The 26,017-nt window shown below is 34.4% G+C and overlaps 1 protein-coding gene across 3 annotated transcripts in view; it reads right to left on the reverse strand.

Annotated features, from left to right (window-relative positions):
- The window catches only part of LOC134527444 (glycerol-3-phosphate acyltransferase 3), a 191,384-nt gene that overhangs the window by 35,824 nt on the left and 129,543 nt on the right, over window positions 1–26,017 (reverse strand). For all 3 annotated transcript variants that reach the window (XM_063360130.1, XM_063360132.1, XM_063360131.1), the window contains exons 2-3: window positions 16,798–17,052; window positions 15,432–15,569 (exon numbers count right to left, since the gene is read on the reverse strand). In XM_063360130.1, the coding sequence (XP_063216200.1) occupies window positions 15,432–15,569; window positions 16,798–17,052 (393 nt within the window). The remainder of the gene's footprint in view (window positions 1–15,431; window positions 15,570–16,797; window positions 17,053–26,017) is intronic.

Raw genomic sequence — 26,017 nt, forward strand, 5'->3', positions numbered from 1 at the left:
TTCCATCACTTGTTTGCTATTCTTCTTCTGGCAACCCAGATATTTTTTTTGCAGCATTGTGAATGCTTTTAGGAAGAAATTTACACATGGCTCTTTCTTTGATGTGCTCCTCCGTAAGGTTGAACATCAGTTTTCTCAGAAAAGTTCTTCTGTTTTTTTCCATCTTGGGATGTAGGATCATTTGCTCGATAAAACAAATAAGCATTGACACCTGCAATATTGAGCATTGCGTAAAAAATTACCATTGTCCATCTACTAGTGTTTCGAGCCACATTATAGAATGCAATCCTCTCATCGACACAATCCACACCACCTTTGGTTGAATTATAAAATGTGATGATCTCTGGCTTTTTTTGTTCTCCTGTGCTCGCATCATTTTTATCATCGGCATGCATAGACGACAACAACAATACAGATTTTCCTCGTTTTGGAACATAAGAAACGAGAGTCATGTTTTCTTGAAAGCCGAATACACTGCTGTGAGGTTCCCGTTTTGCAGCTGTAATAAAATGTGGTGGCAGCTCCTTCTTATTTTTTCTGACAGTTCCAACAAGTTATGTTGTGTTCATTCTTCGTTTTTGCAACAATATCGTATGATGTGAACCAGTTATCTATCGTCAAATTACGCCCACTTCCAGAAACAGGTAAGCACATTCTTTCATCAATATCACTCGGTTTGAAGCTCACATCTTGATATGGCCCTGCAGGTTGCTTACCACAATATATTTCAAGATTGTATGTATAATACATTTTAGCATCAACCAGTGCAAAAACTTTTATACCATATTTCCCCGGTTTCGACGGAATATACATTCTAAAACCACATCGTCCTCTGAAAGAAAGAAGCATTTCATCCAATGTCATAAACTCACCCATGGAATAGTATTTTTTACAGTTTCCATTGAATGCTTCAAAAATTTCCCTCACTGCTGCCAGTTTGTCACTCTCTCTCTCTCCTCTGCTGCCTGGTTTCGATATCATCAAAGCGAATAAATTTCAGAAGAAATCGGAAGCGTCTGAAAGCCATGGTTGCTGGAAACCGCTCCGTTCCTAAACCATCAGTAGACCAAAAGTCTTGGATATTCATTCTTCTAACATGCAGGAAATCCATTCCGTAGAGTAGTCCAAGGAGAGATTTTATTTCTGTCAGTGATGTTGGTTTACAGTCACTAGGATCTTTATAACCAGAAGAAATTTTTAAAATGTATTTGTTTGTGAACACAACAATTTTTTCAATCATATTGTTGTCAAAAAACAAACTCCAGCATCCACTAACACTTTTTTCTTTTTTTTCTAGCCTTGTAACACCTGGAAGTTTTTTTTACAATATTGTGACTTCTAGTACGAACACTTTGCATTGGTCTACTTTTTCCCCACTTTGTCTTCCTGTCTTTCCCTAAAAAGTAATTGTTCTCAGTGTTATTTGATTGTATTTTTCCTTCATCTGAATCATTTTCTGAAGAACTATTATGGTCCCTGCTAACTGCATAATCTTGATCGGCATCAGTGTCTGTACAGTCAGAAATATCATCATCGGACAATGTTTCTTCTAGAAGTGCCATAACTTGTTCCACATCGCGTGGATTACTCAAATTGTACAACTGTTTCCTACGGGACCTAGAAGAGAAAATCATCACCATATATAGACTAAACCTATACCTATTTTAATACACATGTATTTAATTTCAAAGGCTGTGTGGAGAAGCAAAAAAAATAAAAAACAGTCAAAGCAAACATTAAAAAAAGCTTACATAATTGTACGGGTTGGGTCCCACAGACCCAACAGTCGATAAAATGCACAGTACTTCGGAAACTATAACTGCCACTCTGCTGCAAGTCCACAGAGATACTAAACAGGTTTGGATAGGAAGCTATTAGGTTGCACAAGTAAACAGCTTTTGCCATCTCTTGGCGATTCGAAGAATTACATGCTGCTGGGTCTCACAGACCCAACCCGTGCACTGGCGGGTTAAAAGTGTACTTACGATATATTAAGAAACAATGCTGAGCACTATGTAACCATGTTGCTATAAATCATTTTCATCAACGTGAAAGTAAAGGGTTTTATATAGGGATGGGATTTTCGAATCTTGGATTCGTCGAATATACCGAATCCTATGGATTCGAGGATTCGTAGGATCCGAGGTGGGATTCGAGGTGGGATTCGAGGTGGGTTTTTAAGAGCTTTAGGTAGTAATTGATAATTGTAGTGCTGGGCGAAGTTTGAAAATTTCGAACCGAACCGAACCCTTACGTTCGGTTCGGTTCGAAACCTCTTAAAATATATTCGAAAAACCGAACTTTCGTTTAAAAAAAATTACGTTTTTCTAATTTTCTAACCCCCATTTGAGACCATTCACAAAACAGCTCAACAAAATTCTATTACTTGTAATATTCCGACTTTTATCGCATAATCGTCGCCTCAACAGTTTCAAGCTCAGACAAAATAAAATAAAAAATTATTAATCTTCGCATAACTCGCATAGCATTTTTTCATATGGGCGCGCTTTGTTTTTTGATTACTTTAGAGAATTTTGTATGCATTTGTCGTACTACGTAATATAAACTATCGTACAAATGCCAAAGGTATTGTATATTATACCTTTAACTATAGTGCGTGTACGAGAAATGTTGTAAAATCACCAAACATTGCGTACCCCATACGTTAAACTAAAGCGCATGTACGAGAACTCTCGTATTTCGGCAAAACTAACGTGAACAAGTTAACACAAGACAAATGCGGTAGGAAATGATTACGTAAATTACATGTTTTAAATTACTGGGATGTATTTATTTTCTTTGGCCTTTTTGGTTATAACAGTCAGGTAATGAAAATATTAATTTAATCTTGTGTATTGAAAGTACTGGTCCAGTAAATTTTACAGTACGGTACTAATTTGACTAGCGTAGTCGCGGCAGCCATCATTATTTCTCGTGTTTTCTTTTTTCCGACGCAAATTTCTATAACCACACTTTTTACGTTACGTTTACAATATTATTGTTCTTGAGGTGATTTGCGATGAGCAGGCTAACGTCGTTTAAGTTTTCCAAATGGAGAAAAGATAATGACGACCCGGATGACCCAGAACCACCCCAAAAAAAACGTCTAAAGTTTCTTCTAACGAGCAGCATTCTTCCAAGAAAACAGCAACTGCAGTCAGCGGGTTTTGTAATGTAGATAGGTAACTTAATTCACATTCGCCTTTTTTTTTGATGTCCTATTAAAAAGTTTTACTTATTAAAAATGTTAGGTTATGTCTACCACAAAAATATGTTATGTGGCCTTATGCTGAATGTTCGTCATCTTTATAATATTTTTTTTAAATGAAGGTTAGTGTACACTTAAAAAGGAATATAGTCTTTTTGAAATTTAGATGTAACTTCTTCACGAATTAAAAGTTGGTATATATATAAGCTAAGCTATATAATGTTTTAATATTACATATGGCTGGAGAATCTTTCTTTCTCACCACTCAGTTAAAGACCAAAATGCTGGAACTTCTTCATGAATTAAAAGTTGGTATATATATAAGCTAAGCTATATAATATTTTAATTTTACATATGTCTGGAGAACCTTCCTTTCTCACCACTCAGTTAAAGACCAAAATGCTGGTCATCGGTTCATTTTAATTCAAAACAATTATTTCTGTATGAGGTTCGGCTCGGTTCGAAACCAGAGAACTGAGGTTCGTCCAGCTCTAGAAAATTGTATACCTAAACTATATTATAAAGGTAACGGAAATGACACAAACATAAGATAAACTACGCTGCATTTTGTCAATTAGCATAACTACTCTATCATTTCCAACCTTCAATAATATAACATTGCAGAAAAAAACGTAACTTTTTTTAAATGGTGTCTGTTATACAAACGTATTTTATTGAAAACATAGGAAGGATTAATTTAACAGAGAATTAGACAGATGCAAACTTACGTGTGTGGTTTTTGAGGTTATTTGTCTCTATTTTATATCAGGTGTATACACTATGCACTTATTTTATAAATACACATGTGATTTTTTTTAATACATAGGCCTATGTAATTTTTTAAAATAAATGTGTGATTTTTTTTAATAACATGTGGTGAAGTTTAGTGTGGGACTGGGATTCGAGATTCGATGACAAACACTGAGGATTCGAACAAGGATTCGGATTCGACCAAAATGTGGATTCGTCCCATCCCTAGTTTTATATCTATATATTTATTTATATAAATTTTTATTTTTTCCAATTTTTCCATAAAATTTGTGTACTGATGAAAAAGATCAAGTTTTCTGTGTTTTTTTCCGGCCTCAAGAACCCTAGTCACACTTTAGTTTTAAGCAAGTTAACTGTGCGCACAATCATACATATCGTAAATTAGGATTCTATCAAACGTTTATATAAGTGTGATGCTGATGGTTGTACTAGCGGGAATATATTTGTCATTAGATACCGGAACAGAAATGAACAGATGATTCACATGGAACAGGTGTTAAATGAATGTTGCAATAAAAAAAAACATGAGCCTGACAGGATCGGTGTGAACAAAGTGTACGACTAAGCACATTAATTTTTGAATAATTAAAATGTAAATATATGGACAGTAATATTGGTTTCACTGCCAGTAAAGGATGGTTTGGAAAGTTCGTGGCGGGGAAGCCAACCAGCTGACTGACGATAATAACATAACCACATATCTCCCGTTACACGGTGTTCTATTTGTCAAACAAAGAAGTAGATGGTAGGCTTATAAAGATAAATTGTGTGACGTATTTATCATTGAGTGTTATTCTATGCATTTACATTACGTAAAGAATATTTTCTTACACATTTTGGAATACATTAAGTAAATTAACCTTGCTATTAAGGGAGACCCTGCTTCAGAATATGCGATTTCAGATAACACAAACATTTTTAGGAATGCATAAGTCGTGCTAAGTAAAGTGAGGGATTGGGTATGTATCACTAAGTGTGTCATTATTTAAAACTTATGTAGAGAACTAGAGGTGTATAAAAACTGGAAATGAGAAAGTCATGTGTAATCAATTACAAATTACAAAAAAAATAATAACTATCTTAAAAAAAATTATAACAAAAAAGTAACTATCAAAAATTGTGAACAGCAATTAAGAGTCATATTACCCAACACATTAGCACTTGTCTGATAGATAAATAAAACAGTTTCTATTAGCAAATAACATCTGTGTTATTAACAGAGCTGGAGTGTGTAAACCTACGACTATTCGTAACGAGATAACATAGCAAGTGCTGTCTGGCTAGAATGTTATGCTTGGTTGAGGTTTATGAATGTACAAATATAGTTGAGTGTACAAATACAGCCCCATAAGCAAAACGGATTGTCTTAGAAGTCTACCATTTTGGTCCCATAGAATTTTGTCTTATCTCCATCGATTATACCTTAGAATAGAATTAAAAACTTAAGATTTAGTGCAAATGTTTAAAAATTCTTTTAGGTTTTTCCATACTTATATAGCATCCCTAACCATTACATTTAACACTCATGTCTGTTGAATATGTGAATATGCTTGCCAAATTTAATGACGCTAGCTGTCCTACAAGAATAAATTACATTCATATCCAATACATATACTTTAACACGTCAAAAATTGATTTTTCACAAGCCTATAGATTCGGTAAAGATTCAAAATTATGGTCATTTGATATAATCCATTACACCTTGGAGTAGTTGTAAACTTTAATAAGTGCACATCTTTACATATTGAATAATTTACCGTACTTATTGGATATCTAAAATTATCAAAATTGGCATGCTTATGGTGAATCACAAAATTCGATCCATTTTATGAAACATTGTGATATTTTTTTTAATGCTGCATTTGCGGAACAGTGAATAAATTAACTTATATTTACATATTAAACCCATGTGCTTTCATTGTTTATTACAACCAGGTAAACTGTATTTTAGTTCAGAAATGTTAACATGTTCCCAGCTAATTTCCTCTGGTATCTGGAACAAATAATTTATATTTGTTCATTTTGTTTTTGAGTTGCAAAGTCCATTTCATCATAGATACAAACAGCAAGTATGCTGATTTTGCATCACATGGTGGTATCAATTGCAACTATAGCTTTATATGCCATTAAAACTATTGCATTAACTTCACATTAGTAGCCATCAAAAAGGAGTGTCCATGTTTTGTATTTTTTTCCCTCATTATTTATATGTGACAAAACAAATATAAATAATAGTCTGTTTTCAAGTTTGAAATGTTACAAACAGAACGTGTTTTGAATTGTCCATGCAATTTTTTTCTGTTGCTGTTTTGCGAGACAGTACTGAAACAACTCTGAATAATAGTGTGTTTAAAAGGCATATTATTGTTCATGTCCATGATTATGTAGTTCCTTTAAAACATCTTAACTAGATGCATATTTATTTTGCACATGACTAAATTTTAACAGTGAACGTTGGTATACAACAAAACCATGAGGTATTTTATGTAAAAAATTCATAACTAATTGAGTATATGTTATTTCAAAGTGTTAGTATTCAAAGTCCAAACGAATATGAATAATCAACTATCCGTATTCGAATATTCAAATATTCGCAAAGGCCTACACAAACATATCTCTGTTAAGGCTAAGATCCTGAGTTTCTCCCGAGCGCGCAAAGAAAGAACATAACACACGTAGTTCCAAAATCCTCGATAGAGAGCACTAGCTGTACGGATGAGCTATGGTTGGATGAGGGGGGGTGGGGGTGGAGGAGTAGGAGGAAAGAGCGCGCTTTTCTTAGAATTCCTTATCGCCCAGCGGGGTGTCATGTTCTTCAAAGAGCTGAGGGGGGTGGGGGAAGCCAGCCAACTGCCTGCCTCGGAGAGAAGTAAGATTTCCGCTCGGTTTTCTCTGTCAATTCTCCCCAGACTTCTTCGACCGCTCGACCCTCAGCGCGTAAGAGAATAAATATTACTATTTTCAGTACATTTGACATTTCAGTTATAAACCCGTAAGTAACCGTATGCAACCTTATGCAACCCAGCAGAATTATAATAAATATTAATTTTGTGCATACATATGCAAACAAATATAAAGAACACTTCACTTATACGATAAACATATTGTACATTTTACCGCGGTGGGTTGGTGGCGAAACTCTCAGATTTGGTCTCTTCTGCAAGTTATGCACACTGCTGACCACTACAATCAGTGAGGTTGGCCAGTAATGCAGTTTTCCTTCCCGTAAAAAAAAGTATTGTTATATACTGTACGAAAAAGGGTTTGAGCTTTTATGGGTTTTCTTCCTTTACACATTTTGCCACAGATATATGATTGAACATCTAATTACGCGACTTTCTGTTGTAAAGTGATATTTTTGGGTATATGATTAAAATTTATAGTTTTCTGTACGACGATATAAAAATGACCTTTTTATACAATCAATTTATATTTGTAGTTGAATATATGTCCACAAAATATTGCCGCTTATTGCACTAATTTTAGTTGTTTGAATGTATTATGCATGTAGGTATGTATAGACGAGGATAGAGCTGAAGCATTTTTTGGTTTGCTTTTAGCCTACCTGCAGCTTGTGGCTTTCGATGACCCCTTCATTTTTATTTATCATGTATGATGTTTGAAATCTATGTCATTAGTTGCTCAATGACCCTGGCATTCGTCAAAAAAATTTCTTTTAAAAATACGTAATTAAAATTTACAAAATATGGTATCGTGTAGTAATTTATAATTGCAACATAAATATTGGTGGTCGCGTCTGACGAAATGGAGAGCACCTTCATGCTATCCCTACGGGTGACGTCAACCATCACCGGTAGTTCTCCTTGTAGGTATTTATGTACTGCAGGTCGGACAAGCATGAAATAACATATGTTGTAATTAATAATTAATATTTCTATAATTAAAATTCAACTCTGAAAGGGTCACAGACCTTTACCACAAACCGCCTTCGCTACCCAGTCAGAAGTGTCTGAATGAACATATGTAGGGAGTAGGCTATTCGTCGTAGGTAACAAAATAATATTTCAGAGGTGGCTAGATAAAGTGATACGCGAAGAGTAGTAATTCTCCCCTTCCCAAACCGTTAAAAAAAAAAAAAAAAAAAATTGACACGTTACCACATGCAAAACACTGCTTCAGATCTGGACCTGGATCAGGTAAGTAGAAAAAAGGCGTGCATAAATTACGACCACTGATGTAATACACGGAAATCAACCAGAGTCTAAGTGATTAGGAGCGAGGAATACTAGTACAATAAATATAAGTCATGGACGTAGTTTTATAGTAATTTATACTCACGTTTTAGAAATTGTAATTGCTGCATACCAAATTTACATTTTAAAATTGCATAATAAAGAAAAATTGAGAAAAAGTAAAAATTAGTAAGCTTAGTATATAATTAAATGTCTTTGGACAAATGAAAATAAAACAACTAGAGGACAAATTATTTATTAAATAGCAATGTATTAGACAAATTTTGTAGTAAAATAATTACACATCCATTGCAAATTAATGAGAGAAATTATATTTTTTCTTATATATACAAGTATCATTACATTACATTTTCCGCAACTGGTATACATAATTATGCTATGGGCCCTGTCATTATACATTGTCACTTTTTGATCAAGAATATATAAGGGCATAAACGTATGAGACCGATTTCTCTGACGTCACGGCGGCCATTTTTAGTGTCAAAATTCCTCAAAAATGACTCAAAATTCCTTTTAAAAAAATTCCTAATTCGAGGGAAAAATTCCCGTTTGAGGAAAAATTTCCCGTTTTAGTCATCAAAAAATGTCAACGGCTTGTAAATTCCTAAAAGCGGCTTAAATTCCTTAGCGTCAAGCCGCTCTAAACTGCCGAAGTCATGACCTTGTCAATTAGAATACCATCATCGCCATTGTGAATTATGTCGTAACTGTTGCAATTATCAGTACGCCTACTATTTTGAAAATACGTAATTTTTATGCTATAAAATCGGCAAAAAATTTAAAATTTATTAAATAATTTAATTAACAAAATTTAAATAAAAAATATTTAAACACACCGTTGCACATATCGTTACGGCCACCATCTTGGATTCCAGAACTGTTGCATGTTTCGTTATGCCCGCCATAATGGATGTGTATAACGCCATCATTTCACTTTTCTTTACGCCCGCCATCTTGAATTATAGATCTTTGCAATTTTTGTTACGGCCGCCATCTTGAAAAACAGTAATTATTGTCCAAAAAATGCATTAACGTTATTAAAATTTATAAAACATAAAAATTTAAATAATATCACTTCGCCATCTTGGATTATGAGATCACTACCACCATCTTGAGAATCCGTATTTATTTTCAGATTTTAATAAGAAAAGATTCAAAATTTATAAAAAAATTTAATCAATATTTAATAAAGTATTATTTAATAACGCACTTACAAAATGAAGTTCGGAGACCTCGGTTCTAACCCGGTGAGTGCAAAAAATAAAAAAAATGGCGACCCATCCTTCCTCCATGTAAGCCGCCATCAGAATGACTTCCCACCACTAATGCTAAAGTGTATATATATGTATATATATATGTATATATATATACACATATATATACATATATATATATATATATAGCCCGCTAGTATGACGTCACGCCCACCATCTTGGATTACGACATCACAGTCGTCATCTTGTTTACGTTTGCTAGAGTGCGCTACAGCCAGTTAGTTTAATTTTTATACACACGATAATTGCAACAGTTACGAGATAATTCAAAATTGCGGTGATGTCATCCTAATTGTCAAGGTCATGACCTCGACGGCTTAGAACGGCTTGACGCTAAGAATTTAAGCCACTTTTAGGAATTTTAAAGCCGTTGACAGTTTTGATAACTAAAACGAGAAATTTTCCCTCAAAACGGGAATTTTTCCCTCCAAATATGAATTTTTTTTGGGGAATTTTGACACCAAATATTGCCACCGTAACGCCAGATTAATAGGTCATTGACCCCATCCTCAATCCTCAGCCTGAAGCCAGGGCTCGGAGCAACCAAACTATAATACTACTACTAACATGTTTATTTAGGCCGATCCGAACTAAAGTTATGTAGTTATGAGCTTGCAACCTTGCGAACTTCACTTGCCCTTGACGAATCTGGACAGGTTCAATGTTTGGCCTCTTCACATGGTAATATCTAGCCAAAAAGGATGTTTACATTTTATTTTTGCACACAATTTTTATTGAGAAAAATGTTTTTAGCCGAAAATAGTCATATAACACTTAATTACTGTCCCGCGAATTTATGGCAATTTAATTTATTATTTTACCTACGTTTTGTAGTTACCAACGGTAGGCTGTGCATGTGCATGTAATTGTTTACACTTATTTGTAAACGTGTATAAATAATGTTTTCATCAAATTTATAATAAAAATTATTAATGTTTTTTAAGAGTTCTTAAATTTTTAAAATCAAATATAACCTAAAATAGTTTTTCAAAATGGTGACGTTTTTTCAACTGGAAGTACGTGAGAAGTACACAGATTTATTTACTTGCGTACTTGAATTTACTTAACTTTCAGTTATGCAGCCCTTGTGATTTCACTTCCAGGGACAAGTACGTATAGTATTATATACTTCAGGCGAATACGGACACGGCCTTACAAACTTCAATTTATCTAGAAGAATTAATTTAATTGAGTTTAAAATTGATTTTATGAAACACGAAAGCTATTATAAGTTTAAATCCACTGCGGAAACACTTGCTAAGGCAGTATTTTTTGTGGTTCTCTGCAAGTGTATTTTTTGGTTGTTTCTGGATCGATAATGAAGTTTTTGTTCCATGTTGTTTTGATATATAAAATGGATACAAAGATAAAAATATAAGGAACAGGATGAATCTTAACGATTTAAATAGTTTTCGGTAGTGACTGAAGTGGTTTATTCATTTAAATACTTACTGTTCATTTTTTTTGTTTAACTTGGATTTGTTTATAACTCTAAAAATTAATGCAGCAACTAATAGAGTGATTATAAAAAATGCTGTTCGTATGCAAATGTATTGGCATGAATTTGCTAGCCTTTAAATCATTGAAATAAAAGTGATCTTTTTTTTATAGAGTTGGGTAGATTTCGGAGAAAGACTTCCTATTGTAGCAGTTACCACTGTGTGACTTCCGGAAAATTTCTACAAAGTTTTTCGTTACATAGTTTAGTGTCCCCAAAATCATCATCTCAAAACATTATATATGCATATATATAACATACATAAAATTTTATGAACACGATAACTACGTAATTTTGCACGAAACATTTCCAAATTAATGAAGAAAAAAAACAATGAGAAATCTTGGTCGAGTTTGTTAATGGAAAATATCTGACCAATGGGGCAGAAATGGGGAAGGTTTATTTTTTTAAATAGGACAATTGCTATAACCCGCGCATCCGTATGAAGAGTTATTATATATCTCGTTTAATTTATACCAAAAACCTTTTGTCAAAATAACTGCAAGGTTAAATAAAAATGGCTCAGAGGACAAAAGAATTTCTTAACTTCCTTAGCAGGCACGCCATCAAATCAGTTCAAATTGTTTGTAAACTTTAGATGTGTTCTAGAAAATGTTTATAAAACTATTTTTGATAAGTCTAAACATTGTTGCAGGGAGTTCAAACGATTAGAATTGAAAAACAAACAAAAATTATAACATTCTTGCCACATAAAATATAAAATACATTCTTATTTTCTGCAAACTTAATAAATAGTCTCTACAACTTTAGTCTGAAATAATACTTTATACAACCAACCAATACTGTAAGGGATTGTAAAAAAAAAAAACAGTGGCTAAAGAATAGAACATTTCTTAACTACCATTCACTACCAAATATGATAACAATTTATCGAAAATAGTATCTAAAACGTTTCTCTGAAACAAACATTCGTACATTTGAGAATATATATATATTTTTTTTTTTAAGGAATTGTGTTGGCGTCATCCGCAAAGCTAATGAGATACACATTTTTACTGATTCTTCCGCAACATTCACGTATTCAATAATAGGTTTGGACAATGCTTTCTTGGGCAACCCCGATATTTGTTGTTTGGATATCAGAATTGACAATGTGGACCTAATCATTCAGGCTGAGCAGAATGGGTACTATATGCTTCATGTCATTAAGATAAAACTGAAATAATTTGTGTGTTTTTAAACTATTCCCAGTTAAAATAATGTTTTTTATTCAACATTATATTTTGATTAATCGTGTCAAATCGTGTTAGATGCGTTACAAAAAATTCCTATCGATTCATCATCAATTGCCTTGTATCGGTATCTTTTATAACAAAAATCAGCAAAAGCTGTTTCAGTGCTTCTAGCTGTTGTAAATTTGATAGTATTTTGTAATTTTCATACATATAATTTCAACACATTGTTCAAATATTATTGCAAAACAAGACATAACTGCTATCAGACGTTAATTTTATATATTTGATTTATTACCTTTCTCATGCAGAGAAATAGTTATTGCAATTTGAAGATATTAATATGGAAAGATTCCAGTAGTAAAATATGACTTTATTATAGGAAATAAAGGAACGTATATACCATTAGAAAACCAACCAACTAAAAAAAAAAAATAATTATAAAAATTAAAAAATACTTTACTACACATAAATCACAAATTTTAAATTGCCAAAATTACAATAACATTCAAAATATTGCGTGACCTGATACCTACAGAGCGGACCATGGGGCGAAAGAGGACGCGTGTTGTTGTAAAAAGTAAAATAAAGAAAAGACATTTAATAGGTCACGTTTGATCCACGCAATATGACTATAATGATAAAAACAATAAATCTTGTCTCAATAAAAGTTTACAATTAAAGTTCTACAGAGTTTCGTTAAATCATATCTGTGCAATATTAGGATATAGATGTTTCATTGCTCAATATAGTTCGAAGGAAATGGAAGAGTTTTCAATTGGCTTATTTCTATTTTCAAAACACAACGACTTACTGTCACCGAAACAAGTTTTGAAGTCGAAAGTTTAAAATAAATTTTATTCCCTACAGAAATCCTCTGCGATAGTTGGGACATCTAGCGGGCAAACTCTAAACTCATCGTGCCTGACGTCTAGCGGCGTAAAGCTGAACTAACACATCATTCATCCATTTCACGAGCTACACGCGTCCGTTACATGACAAGTTTTAAACTAAAATTATTTAAATTCTGTACGTAATGTTTCAGTTTTGGGCTACAGGAATTGTAAAGGATACTCAATTTGATTTGTATGTAAAATAAAGACCGTGTACAGTTCTTATAAATATGAAATACGTCGTTTTAAAAATTTCTTAATTACAATTTAGTAACAAATAATTTTTTGATAAAATTTTTTCTACCACAATTGCAAAAATCAAAGCTTGATCTTATAATGCTGTAATTTACAATTTTTTTACCGACAGTGCTATTCGTGGGATAAATAATTTCCGTCGTGCTTGCAAAACTATGGATCTCGGCCTTAAATGTAATGGTTATAGCTGCCATAAAGTATGAAAAACATAAAAGAATGTATGAAAATTTAAAGTAACTAAGATTTTAAAGCTATTATAAAATATAATCAATGACAATAAAATAAATAGTCATGGAAGAATAGTTATAGATCTCGTTTACGTGGATACTCCCGCTGAGTTTGAAGACTGCAGCAGTAAATTAGGTGTATAAAATAATCAAAACACGTGGAAAAAGTGCACAAGTTTCCCTTTATCTGTAAATGTAGCTCTAGCTGAGTCTGATATATAACCAATGGAGGTACGAAAAAAGTTATGGGACCGAAGAAGTAGATGTTAATGTCAATATGGTAGTATAATAAGTAATGTGATGGGTCATACTGCAACAATGGACATCTGATTGACTTTAAATGTGTGTAGCAGTTTTCAATTGAATCAGGAATTTGCAAAAGGTACCAAGTCCAAGTAAGTAGATTGTTGGGAAACAACAGAAAACATATTATTGTTGACCTGGTAATGAAACAGGTTATCAGTAATGGATCAATTGAAAGTATAGTGGGTGTGTGATGATTTTAAACGTAATTCACATATATACACTTTTGTCTGAAATATTTTAAAAATCAATAAAGTTAGTGGACTTGGTACTTTTTGCAAATGAAGTATCAATCATTCAAACAATGGCACATAAAACATAATGTTTTGGTTAGATAATAGTACAGTGTTGGTATATTATAATGCAAAAATTAATAATATGATACACAAAAACATATTTTACAATACCACCTGATACCATTTAGCCATAAAGAAATGTTAAGTATTAAATTTACACATCTGCATCTGAGAATGCATAGTGTCATTGGTATAGATTAATGGAACCTTAGTACCTGCTATTGAAATAGGTAACTACAAACAACATACAAACAGATCCTTCAAAAACAATAATGTAAGTCATAAACAAAATAATGCACTTGTGGCATACATGGGCATGTCTGTTAGTCTGTGGCAGACCAATGAAGTATATTGTCGTAGAATGTGAGAGCTTCATCATGAACTGCAATGTACCCCAAACACTTGTGAATGTCTTTAAGTTTTGTTTTTTTAATTGGTACAGTTCCATTTCTGTAAGCTTTGTTTATAGGCATTACAATGTTTCTCAACTGTCCTGGGAGCTGGAGATGAAAGGTATGATTAACCAACCCCTGTAGCTGTTCATATACTTCAACAAAACCTTTTATTATAATGCCCTGCCCATGTTAATTAACAAAAGATACCAAGTCCAGAGATTGATATCTTCAACAAAAGGTACCAAGTCCAGGACTTGGTACCTTTTGCAAGTTCCACAAATATTTACTAGTCCGTTTATCGTATTTCTTATACAGGACTTGGTTCCTTTTCTTGCTGACAGCAAAGAGAACACTTTGGAGATTCGGAATCTCGCATAACATGAATTTGGTCAAAAATTGGACTTGGTACCTTTTGAAAATTCCTGATTCAATTACTTTCAGGGGTTAAAAATTAAAAAAGGCAACTTTTTTGGAATTTTTTCACTGGTTGTAGATTATGTTATATAAGCTAGCAAAATTTATAGTTTCAAGCTCATTTAAAAGTGGGTTGCAATTTTCAAAGATCAATTAGTCAGTCAGTGAGTCAGTAAGAGTCGCACGTGGGGCTGTATATGTTATTAGATTCCTTGGTATCCTCGTTAAAACTATATTGACATTTGATAATCACGTAAAATCGCTACTCTGGCCCAACCATGGTCCAGAACATGCTACGTTTAAAGAACATTCACTGTATTTGTGGAAAAAGAATTTTAAAAGGTTTGAGATTTTTTAAAACTATTTTTAACACAACTACACTGTTAACACCCTTGCAAAGAGTGAATATTAATAAAAACTTTGTGCACTGGCCATATAGCATCACATTTGTGCCAATTAATTTCTGAATAAATAAAAAAAAATTAATTACCTTTAACTCTTCTGCTTCAAACCTCAAGGTCACCTGGTCTTCAATAATGGCTTCAACTCCAGTTTTTACATACTCCAAACAATCTGCCAATTCAAACTCTCTCTTCAGTGTTTCAAACGATAACCTTCTCGGAAGCGACTACAAAAATAACAATTACACTATATTACAGGCACGTGTGACAGTAAGTTGGCTTACTGCATTTCATAATAGTTTATTACTACAATATATATACATATATAAAATATTTGTGGGAATACTTGAAAAACTTTCATAAAAATGAAGTTAGTGTGAGCTATCCCAATAAACAATCAAGTTTTTTTTTTTAAGCTGGAGTATGGAGTACTGGGCTATCCCAGAATTCACTGAGAGTGATTTTGAGAAACCATAGCACACTTAAATAAAGATTTCCGGACCAAGATTTGAACTTGTCCCCTCAATGTTGTCCAACGATGTCCAGCAAAACTATTTTGAACCTACTGAGAAAATACTTAGCAAATGCTAACTATAAATATTAATTTAAATAGTGTCAATAAGAGGGTTACACCTTTTTTTAATATAAAAATGGACAAAACTGTTTGAATGCTGTATAAACGTTTTAAGTTTGTAATACTTGTAGAACAGGGATTCCCAAACACTTGGCTGTGGCACACTACTGTACCCGTAATTAATTGTATAGTATGTTTGTATATGGTAACTTTTATTTTTTATTGACAAATAAAAACTACCACTTATAAAAGCTTTATATAAATCATATGAATTGTAAACATAACCACAGAGTAGAATTTGTTTATTTTTATTATGAAGGATTTAAAAACAAAATGAAACACGAATATGTTAAGCATTACTCAAAATAATTAAAAACTCAAATCCTAATTAAAAGTTTACAGTTACCTTAACAGAGAGATAAAAAAAATAAGTTTTTTTTTCAATAATCTTTTATGCACAGCATAATTTTTTTGAGCTGTTGCTGTTTATGTTATTTAAGGCCAAAGTGATAATTTTTGTCAGTTAAAATTCTCCAAATATCTAAAAGAATTACAGAATAAAATACCATAAGAATCTGTAATCATATGGATTGAAATATTCTTATTTTATCAAAACAGTGCAAATTGTTGAAATTACTGGCCAATTATTTGAAGTAGTTTTGCGGAGTGCCAAAACTCAAAGCTATTTTGTCGTACACATTTCAAATTATTATTATTATTATTATTATTATTATTATTATTATTATTATTATAAATGTTTTTATTGTTGTCATTGCTTGTATGGCAAATCATGTGTTTAAAGATGACGTATTGTTTTAAGTTATCTTTACTTATGGGGAGTAAAGATCAGCAACTTCGTGGTGAAGAAGCAGCAGAAGCACCTGGCTGGCGGCGTCCCTGCGACCCTCCGCACCGGTGTGGCTGGGGTAGTTGAGGACGGGGTCCGGCACCAGTATCATGTCCTCCCGACTGATCACGCTGTTGGCCAGCACCCCGTTCAGCTGCCCGTTGCCCAGCCGCTTCACGTCGTTGCTGTTGGAGTCGGGCACGGGCTTGCACGCTGCTTCATCCTCGGAGTTGTCGCAGCTGTCGCGACGCAGGTTGTTCTTCGCTATCTCGATGTGCTGCCGGCCATACTGAAACAAGACCACAGCGATGCCAGAATCACTTCCAGTATCACTCAGTGGCATTAGAATCATGAACTTTAAGCTTTCATTCTCCCATCAACCATGTAAATACTCTAATCCTCAAAAGAGTCGTTAAATAACTTGGAGCACAATGTTTTACGTCCAATTTTCTTAATTTTGAGATAACACAACATGAACGTTTCCAAATTTTCCATCTGCATGGTTCCAAAGATAAAATAAAACACCTAGAATTTTTAACTTCCAGTTTATTTTGATATACTATTTTGAACACGAGCTAGAGATGATGATGATGATGATGATGATGATGATGATGATGATGATGATGATGATGATGATGATGATGATGATGATGGTTCACAAAACACCAAAACTCCAAACTGTAACAAAAAATTTATATTTAATAAGCTATTGATGTATGTATAATTTATTTTTAAATGCCCCTTTTTTTCAGTCCAAGCAGAAACTATTCTTGAAAATAAATTTCATTCCATTATTTATGTATACATCATATTTTGCTAATGGTACTTTCATAAATCATGTTAAAATAAATATGAAATTTAAGAAACTTATCACATTACTAATGATACACTTACATTAATATTATAAAAAGAATTAGGATGAGAGGAGCAGGCACCTTTCTAGCTTCTTCAACAAATATGCCACTGACTCAAAATATAAAATAGAATAAAAATGTGACATTGAACCGAAACCCGGGCCAAAGCATAGTGCCATAATATTATAATAATAAAGTATTAAAAACTGCACATAATAGAATAATACCTACTAACCAGAATATGGCATACTGAACATTGATTTTAAAAATGTAAGAATGTTCAGTAATAACTAAAACGGTCTAAGACAACCTTTTTACTTGAATTACGTAATGTCTAATGTGATGTCATATGTCACTGAGTGTGCACAAAGTACAATGAAAGTAAAAGCTGAAGTATGTATGTTGCTTCAAACAAAATCTTTTATACTTAAAGGTGTAACGTACTTCTTGTAATGACTTGTGTAGTGATTCCAGTGAACAAAGCAAATAAACTATGTAATAACTCTAAAATCAATATAAACACCATGTTCAAATGCTTGGATTTGTTGACAAAAATGTTCACAAAACTCAATTTTTTTTCAAAATAATAACTTCTTTTGTATTTTATTTTGTGTCTGCATCTCACAAACTCACAAAATAAGGAATAGAAAATAGAGAACTTACCACAATAGTTTTAACCTTCTAACAAAATTTATAATTTTGGTATGATGTGAAAGTAAATATTGTGAATTGCAATTAGTTTAAAAATTGGTTCAATTATGTTTTAATGATCATTTCAATGGTGATGAACTAAACTACATAATATTAGTACCGAGTAAAAATAAAAGTGATTAGACATGTATTTTATAAAAACATCAACTTAAAGAATTACAATGGAAACTATTACTCACACAAGCAACCATAAACAATAATTTATTTGAAACAAAAATAACAAAAATATATAAAAAATATAGAGAAAAAATATTTTTTAAATTATTAAGATAGTAACTCGAAGGTACTCTCAACCTTGAACATTTATGAAGTCAACAAGATTAAAACCTATAGATCCCAATCATAAACTAAGCAAATCTAATTAGTTCTTGAAAGAAAATAATTCTGTCCAGAAGTGGATCTGACACACATCTTTTAGCTACAGTGCAACACAGCCCACTTAACCATTGGGCAGTGACAGAGCTAAAGTTTCCTAATAAATATCAAGAAAACAAGCTTTATCATATCACTTGACACATAGAATCTTATCAGAGATAAAAAAATTTAGTTCAATGACCTAAGCCGACTTAAACACGATAGTCTGACCTTGGAAATGAAAATGTGATATGATAGTGAACAATTTATTTCTCATCTCATAGATTTAGTGAAATTTCTGAATAAAATTTTAAGCTAATAAAACGTTATGTCATTTTTTTGGGATTTACATCTCATGGACAAGTCATTAGAGACGGTGACACTCAACAAGACAGTTCAGGGATGATGGCAAAAGAATTGGCCATGGCCTATAGTAAGGACCCATTCCAAAAATTGCCAGGCGTGACTTTGGGAGAAGTGAACAAAGGAATCAGGATAGCTGGGCTAGGATACCAACCTGGCTTGTCAAAAATCAGAAGCAAAGCCAACATCCACAGAAAGGTTACAAAGAGTTATTGTCGCAAAAGAGAAAATCTTGTGATAAGTGATTATGAATTTGGAAATGGTAGTTAACATAACTAAGTAAATTAAGAAGAAAAAATAAACCACACACCGACTCACACATCAACATCAACCAGAGGTATCAGGAAAACAAATCACCCAAAGCCAACAGTAATGAACCCTACCAGCATTTGCCTTAAGTTACTTCATGATCCTATGGAAAACTGAAATAATAATGGCCTACCAGAATTCCAATCCAAGTTCTGCAAGTAAAGTAACACTGTGCTAACTTGCTCCATAACTTCTCTCATAAAAGTCTTTTGATGAGGGGCATATATTTTAAAGCTAGGCTTACATGATATCAAACAGTGTAACTTTGGCTAAGATAAAATTAAAATAAATGCAGTCATTGTAATTTATTTTCATTATGAAATAAAACAATTCCATATATAGAAATCTGTATTATTAAAACCATTTTCAAAAAAAGTGATGAAATGCCATGTAGTTCAACCAAATTGAGTAAATGGATCAAATTCTCAACATATTTTCTCAAGTTATTCTTAAGAGAAATCAAAACTAGAAATTAATTTTGTCATATTACATTTATTTTATACAATGGATATTTTAAATAATTTTTTGGTTATTTAATGCCTCTCAGTAAATAAAAAGCTATGTGTGGCAAGCTTATTAATGTTGAGTAAAATTCAGTTTTGTTGAGAAAAATATATGAAAAAATTATAAAATACTAATTTTTATAGCTATTGTACATAATTAATTAAAAAATAGGTTTTACCAAAATAGGATAAATGTTTCGAAGCCTGTATAAATATATATTTTCAAATGAGGGACCAAAAAACACATTTTTTATCATTCATAAACTTATTTTATATAATGATTTCGGAGTTATTGGGTAATATAAGATGCGTCAGGACAGTTCAGTGAATGTTTTGATGCCTTAACAGCAACATGGACTATGCTAGTTTCTGCCATAGGAAGGAAGAACTTCCGACATGATCAAGCGGTATGACACGTACTGGCACAAGATCGACTGACTGATTGATAGAAGAGCAGCATGAAAAAGTACATGCAGTGCTCATTCATTTATGATGATTTGGAAGTGCAAAAGTTCTGTTTTTACATATAAAAAATAATACTGATTAGCAACATTATTATTATTGATGTGTAAACACCTTAACTCTCTAGGTACAGTATTTGCTAGAAATTTTATGAATGGAACGGAAGTTGACTGGAACGGAAACCTGTCCCTAAACAGTGCTTCCATTTGTGGAAGTCTCAGAAATTTTGAAATGATGGCGGACACACGTGATTCATCCATATCATTGCGATCACCTGGGAATGTAATAAGCATATTGCATATGCATTGGACTTTCAACCTGTTATATTTCCATTGTGTAATGCATGCTTATTTTACTGCATTTCTGGTGCATACTATTTCACCATCAATATGCCTTAAGAATTATAACATAAAAAACACTGGCAATGATAATTCCAGTCTAGGGGGAAATGTCACAAGTTCAGCACAGGCCATTTACATGCAACACATTGGTACAGCTAGCCCTGTCTCGCAGTACCATTCTGGCCACTTATTACCCCTTCCTTTTATATGAAAGTAACCTATTAACAAGGAATGACTCGGCAACAGGGATGTAATCAGGGTGATATTTGGGGGGGGGGGGGGGAGGTATTCCGGTCCCCTCCCTTACAGAATTAAAAAGAAAAAAGTGAATACAGAATAAGAAAATGACAGCAACTTAGCTAACTTAACTAGAGATTATAAACATATTTTTGGAAGAATTACTGTAATCCTTAGTGAGCTACAATAATGCATTTCCTACCCATTATTATAGCCCGACATACCTCATAAGTGTGTTTCATATATTTGATAATATTTTTTTGTACTTATGACGGGTTTTAATGAAATAAAACAATTTACTTAAGAAAAAGTATTAAAAACAATTAAATAAAAAATTCAAATATGAAATGTTTAGTACTATGTTTTCAAGAAAAATCATTATCAAAATTTCTATGAGTAAATGTTGAAGTTCTAAAAGCTGACTATTCCCTATTATTATACAGTTACAATCAATTTTCTTATAAAATCCAAATAAAAAGAGAAAACTTAACTCATAAAAAATGAAGCAATGGTCATACTGGACCACCTCCTACACAAATTCCTGGCTACGGCTCTGTTGGGAATATTAAATAAACACATTAAGCTAATAAAAGACCATATATAATATGCACAGTTTACAGATTATTATTTGCATTTAAATAAATGTTGTGACATATCAACCAGCACACACACTTAAAGTTGCAATTAAGCCCGCTTTACACAATGTTTAATTTCTGCCATAATTTCTGTTATGGTCATGTGTATAAAAGTGATCTTGACAGTGTCTAGCAGTATATAAGAATAAACTTGTTTCTTCATACACACAATACCTATGTGCCAACAGTAAAACCGCCATCATAGTTGCCGATCAAAGCAGCTGTAATTTAACCACATAGAGAAAATACATGAACATTTCAGCAGTGTAATCTAAAATTATATAACTGGGGAATGAGGTTAAGTTATTTTAACTTCTATACTTCACTTACAAAAAAAACCCATCAAAGTTGTCTGAATATATATTGTTACGACCTATGTATGGATAACTGGGTTTGTAAGGTATAGCCTAATTAAGTTTTATTACAGTTATATTAACTACTAATAGTTACATTACTAATAAATTTTTGTACTTTAAAATGTCCCATTACCAGTCACTGGCACTTAAAAATGTTTATTCACAAGTCATTCAATGTCTGTGAAGTTCCACAGCTCACATTCTTCACTGGAGCTAGGCTTAACAGTGGTTTGCCCCTTACCATGTGCCTGTCCACACACAAAAGTCTCGCGCTACTCAGTCGCACTCTGTCGATTCCAGGGGTTTTATAATTTAACCATAAAATTACATGCAATTAGTCATGTCACTGAGATAATTCACAGCATATATTGCACTCATTAATGTAAGAGTTAAAAATGCTACCATTTAATTTTTTATCTTTAAATTCTGATTAACTAATTACTTATTAAATTACTATGAGAAATTGTAAAAGGTACAAGCATATTTTACATAAGAGTGCCCATCATTATTATTATTATTATTAGAGAAACAAAACTAGTTCACTTTTCCATTCAAGAAGGGTGCAGTTCCTATATAATTTTCTTATCCATTGATAAATTATTGAAACTTATTTACTAACACACATAGTGGTGTTCAATTATAGTTTTTTTGTTCATAATTGTGCTATTATTTATTTTTAATATAAGTAACAAATAAAGGCTATATACGGTTACGAATTATTACAATGAAATAATCATTTGTCATGGGAAAACTACTGGGTTCGTAAATGGATAGCCCAATCAAAGATTTTACTACACAGTTTTATTGATTGCCAATATTTAATTACATCACTAACAAATAATCTTCTAAAAATGCCTAATAATCAATAACACTTAAAAATGTTTATTCCCCAGTCACTCGGTTCTTACACACCACACACCTCGCTGGGCCACACCTCTGGGGCAACTCTCGCCGCAGCACCCCTCGTGGACCTCCGTCGCGGGACTCCCGTCACCGCCGTCGCACTTCCCTTCGCCGAAGTTCCGCTCAACGCTTCGCTCGGAACTTCGCTCGGGACTCTTGCCGCACCCGCGACACTATCGCGCAGACTCTCTCGCCCCGGAACTCTCGCTCAGACACTGCCCCGGAACTCCGTCGCACCCGCGGCTCTATCGTCCGGGCTATCGCACCGGAACTCTACTCCCCACTCAACTGAACTGTCGGAGGTCGGCATCCTGGGCTTATATAGGTCCAGGCGCCAATTCTAGAATTCACGAGCGCGGCTGGGGCCAGTCGCGTCATTACGCGCCGACCCGACGCCAGAAATCTCGAGACACGCGTCAGCGGCTCGTGTGACAGCCCGCGGAACTCCCCAGCTGTCAGGTGTCAGATAACGGCGCCGAGACAGCGCTGCGCGGGGAATGGAGAGCAGGAGGGGGGGGGGGGGAAGCGCCGACCCTTGTAATCCACCAGGTGCGCGCAGCACGTTTCACGTTGCGGCGGCAACGTGACTTCAGTGGTCGTGCCGGGCCACCAGCCAGCTACGAATCTGCGCGTGCCGCGGCCCTGCTCACGTTCGTGACAATACTATTAAATAACTAAACCAACAGTATCAGGGGCGCAATAACAGGGGGGGGGGGGGGGGCAAGGGTATTTTGCCCCCCCCCCTTCTGAAATTCTTGAAGTGGGGGCAAACGGGGGCAAAGAAAGTGCTGGGTAATCAATTTTTAGATAATAAAACTGCTTAAATAGCACCATTTTCCACCTTGAAATACAATTTTTCCCGGGGGAGGACCCCCGGACCCCCCGCTTCAATAGGGGGGGATCGATGATTCTTTATAAAAAGGTATATTGCCCCCCCCCCCCCCTTGGAAATTTAGTTGTTGCGCCCCTGAACAATATACTAAACATAATTACAGTATTAGATTAAAAAAAATAAATAGCTTGAAGTATAATCTTTGTACTGTGGTATTCATTTGTACAGAAAAAGTAAAAAGATTTTCAGAGATGGAATTTGGATCAAATCAAAAATAACCTACGGATTTTGATGTGAGATGGTGTGTATTAAATTTAATAATAATGCCAGATTTCTAATGTATTTTTAATTTGTGATTACTCTTTGGTATGACTATTGAAGTTTACATAAGTATTCGAGAATAGTTTTACTACTATAAAGTTTCATTTGACATAGCAATACGATTGGTGCGTCCCCCAATGTTCACGAATTAATTTAAACACATATAACTCTCTCTATATATAGGCCTATATATATAGAGAGAGTTTTATATTTAATTTATACTGCAACACGTGAGTCCGCCATGTTGACGACTTCGGTTCGGCGGCAGCGATAACGGGTTCTCCTGCCTGTGGGTCTCATAGCGGTATTCTCGAATACCAAGTCAAGCCACAGGCAGGATTTCATCCGCATCTAGTCGCACACGACAAAATATCTTGAATTTCTAAGCTCCTGTGCACGAGGCTATAATCACTGGCCAAATGGAACCATCCGTAGGCACTATCATTAATGGGAACAGCCTCGCAACTGGGGAGCTTGTAATTATGCACCAGTTCGCAGCCTAGCATACAAACCCCCCCCCCCCCCCCCCATCCATGAGCGCACGCCAGGAGAGATGGAGAGGCGTGACAAGCTCTGTATCCAGTTCAAGGCCAAGAGCACCCGGTACTTCCTGCCGCCCCAACTCCACACGACGTGTGCGTCCATGTAAACCGTAGCACACAGCCGTGATCCTGATTCACGCGCATCTAACCAGTTTTCATGCCACACAGATATGCACATAAAACATCAAGGCGAAATGTTATTCTGAGTATATTCTTCCGACTTCAAGCTCATAAACAAAACTCAGATCAACACCCAGCCATCAAAGATGTGTTGTAACCGTCTTTTTTTGGACCTGTTGAAAGGGTGTGGGTTGGATGAAGGGCAGTGAGCAAAATGAGCGGCAAGAGCTGAGACCGAACTGACTGCACGCACCCTGAATCGTTTATGTTTTAAGTACCGTTAAAACCCTCGCCTACTTGGGCGCACAAATGGTGCGCAGAGCTAAGAAAAAAAACCTCGCATTTTGAAAATTGCTGAAAATATTCGAGTCTGTTTACGAAAAACATATACGAATACGCTGAGAGCGGATGGTTAGTTTTTGTTCCCATATTTCGTTTTTTAAAATGTATTTTAGGAGTGAAATTTGCTATAACGCGTGTTATTAAATATTTTTTGGTATTAGATATCCAGTAAAGATTTTTGAAAGCACTCAAGGGACTTTCATTACACCCCCATCTTCATTGCCCTAATGCGCGTTGAGAAGATTACGCGCCAGTCCACAGTCTTGCGCTTAGAGGATACCGCACTAGAAGCAAAGGCACAAATACACCCATCACTTTGCATTTTTATCAACACCCACACTGGCCGGCGCTTCAACCAAAGCCGCGCCAAGGTTCGACATTACATTCGTACTAAGTGTTCTGCACCGTATGCTGATTCCTTGTTAATCACTATCAGTTTCCCTAGTCCATTTTAAGTCAATTATCGTGGCATATGCTGTAAAGAAGAAAACATTTTCCACGCACGTGGTGCTAAATGTTTGCACAGCAAGTCACCGCTGGTCTCTATAAAGCAACACCTGCTGCAGTCCAACGTACGGGAGTTGTTATGTAGGTACTGACGCGCGGATTCCAGAGCGAGCACGTGGTTTCAACGACGCGGCATGCGTGTGCAAAACGGCTGTACGTGCTTACACTGAGGAAAACGTCCAGAAAGCGAAGCAGGAACTCTGCGCAAGAAAGGCACCGCGACTATTTCCGTCGGGAATCGAAATGGGTCAGCACGTTCAAGCTTGCAAACGTGCGCCAAAGTTCACGATGAGATGAGAATAGTAGCCGGGCTTTTATGATCACCAGCTAAACCCTAAGCCCTTCGGCACATCTTATCTAACAATTGGCTTTGTTCAATGGATAATGGGACCCATGAGAGCTTTGCTTAGTCATCCCATCACTCATCTAAACAAACACTGCCGCTGGCCTAATGACGTGCACACACACGTCACTATCGCATTACTCGAATGTTCAATACATAATACAAAACAAAAAATTGATTTTAGTAGCCTCCACATTTCAAACTTAACAATTTAAAATT

The sequence above is a fragment of the Bacillus rossius genome, chromosome 1 (genome assembly GCF_032445375.1).
Source record: "Bacillus rossius redtenbacheri isolate Brsri chromosome 1, Brsri_v3, whole genome shotgun sequence".
NCBI lineage: Eukaryota > Metazoa > Arthropoda > Insecta > Phasmatodea > Bacillidae > Bacillus > Bacillus rossius.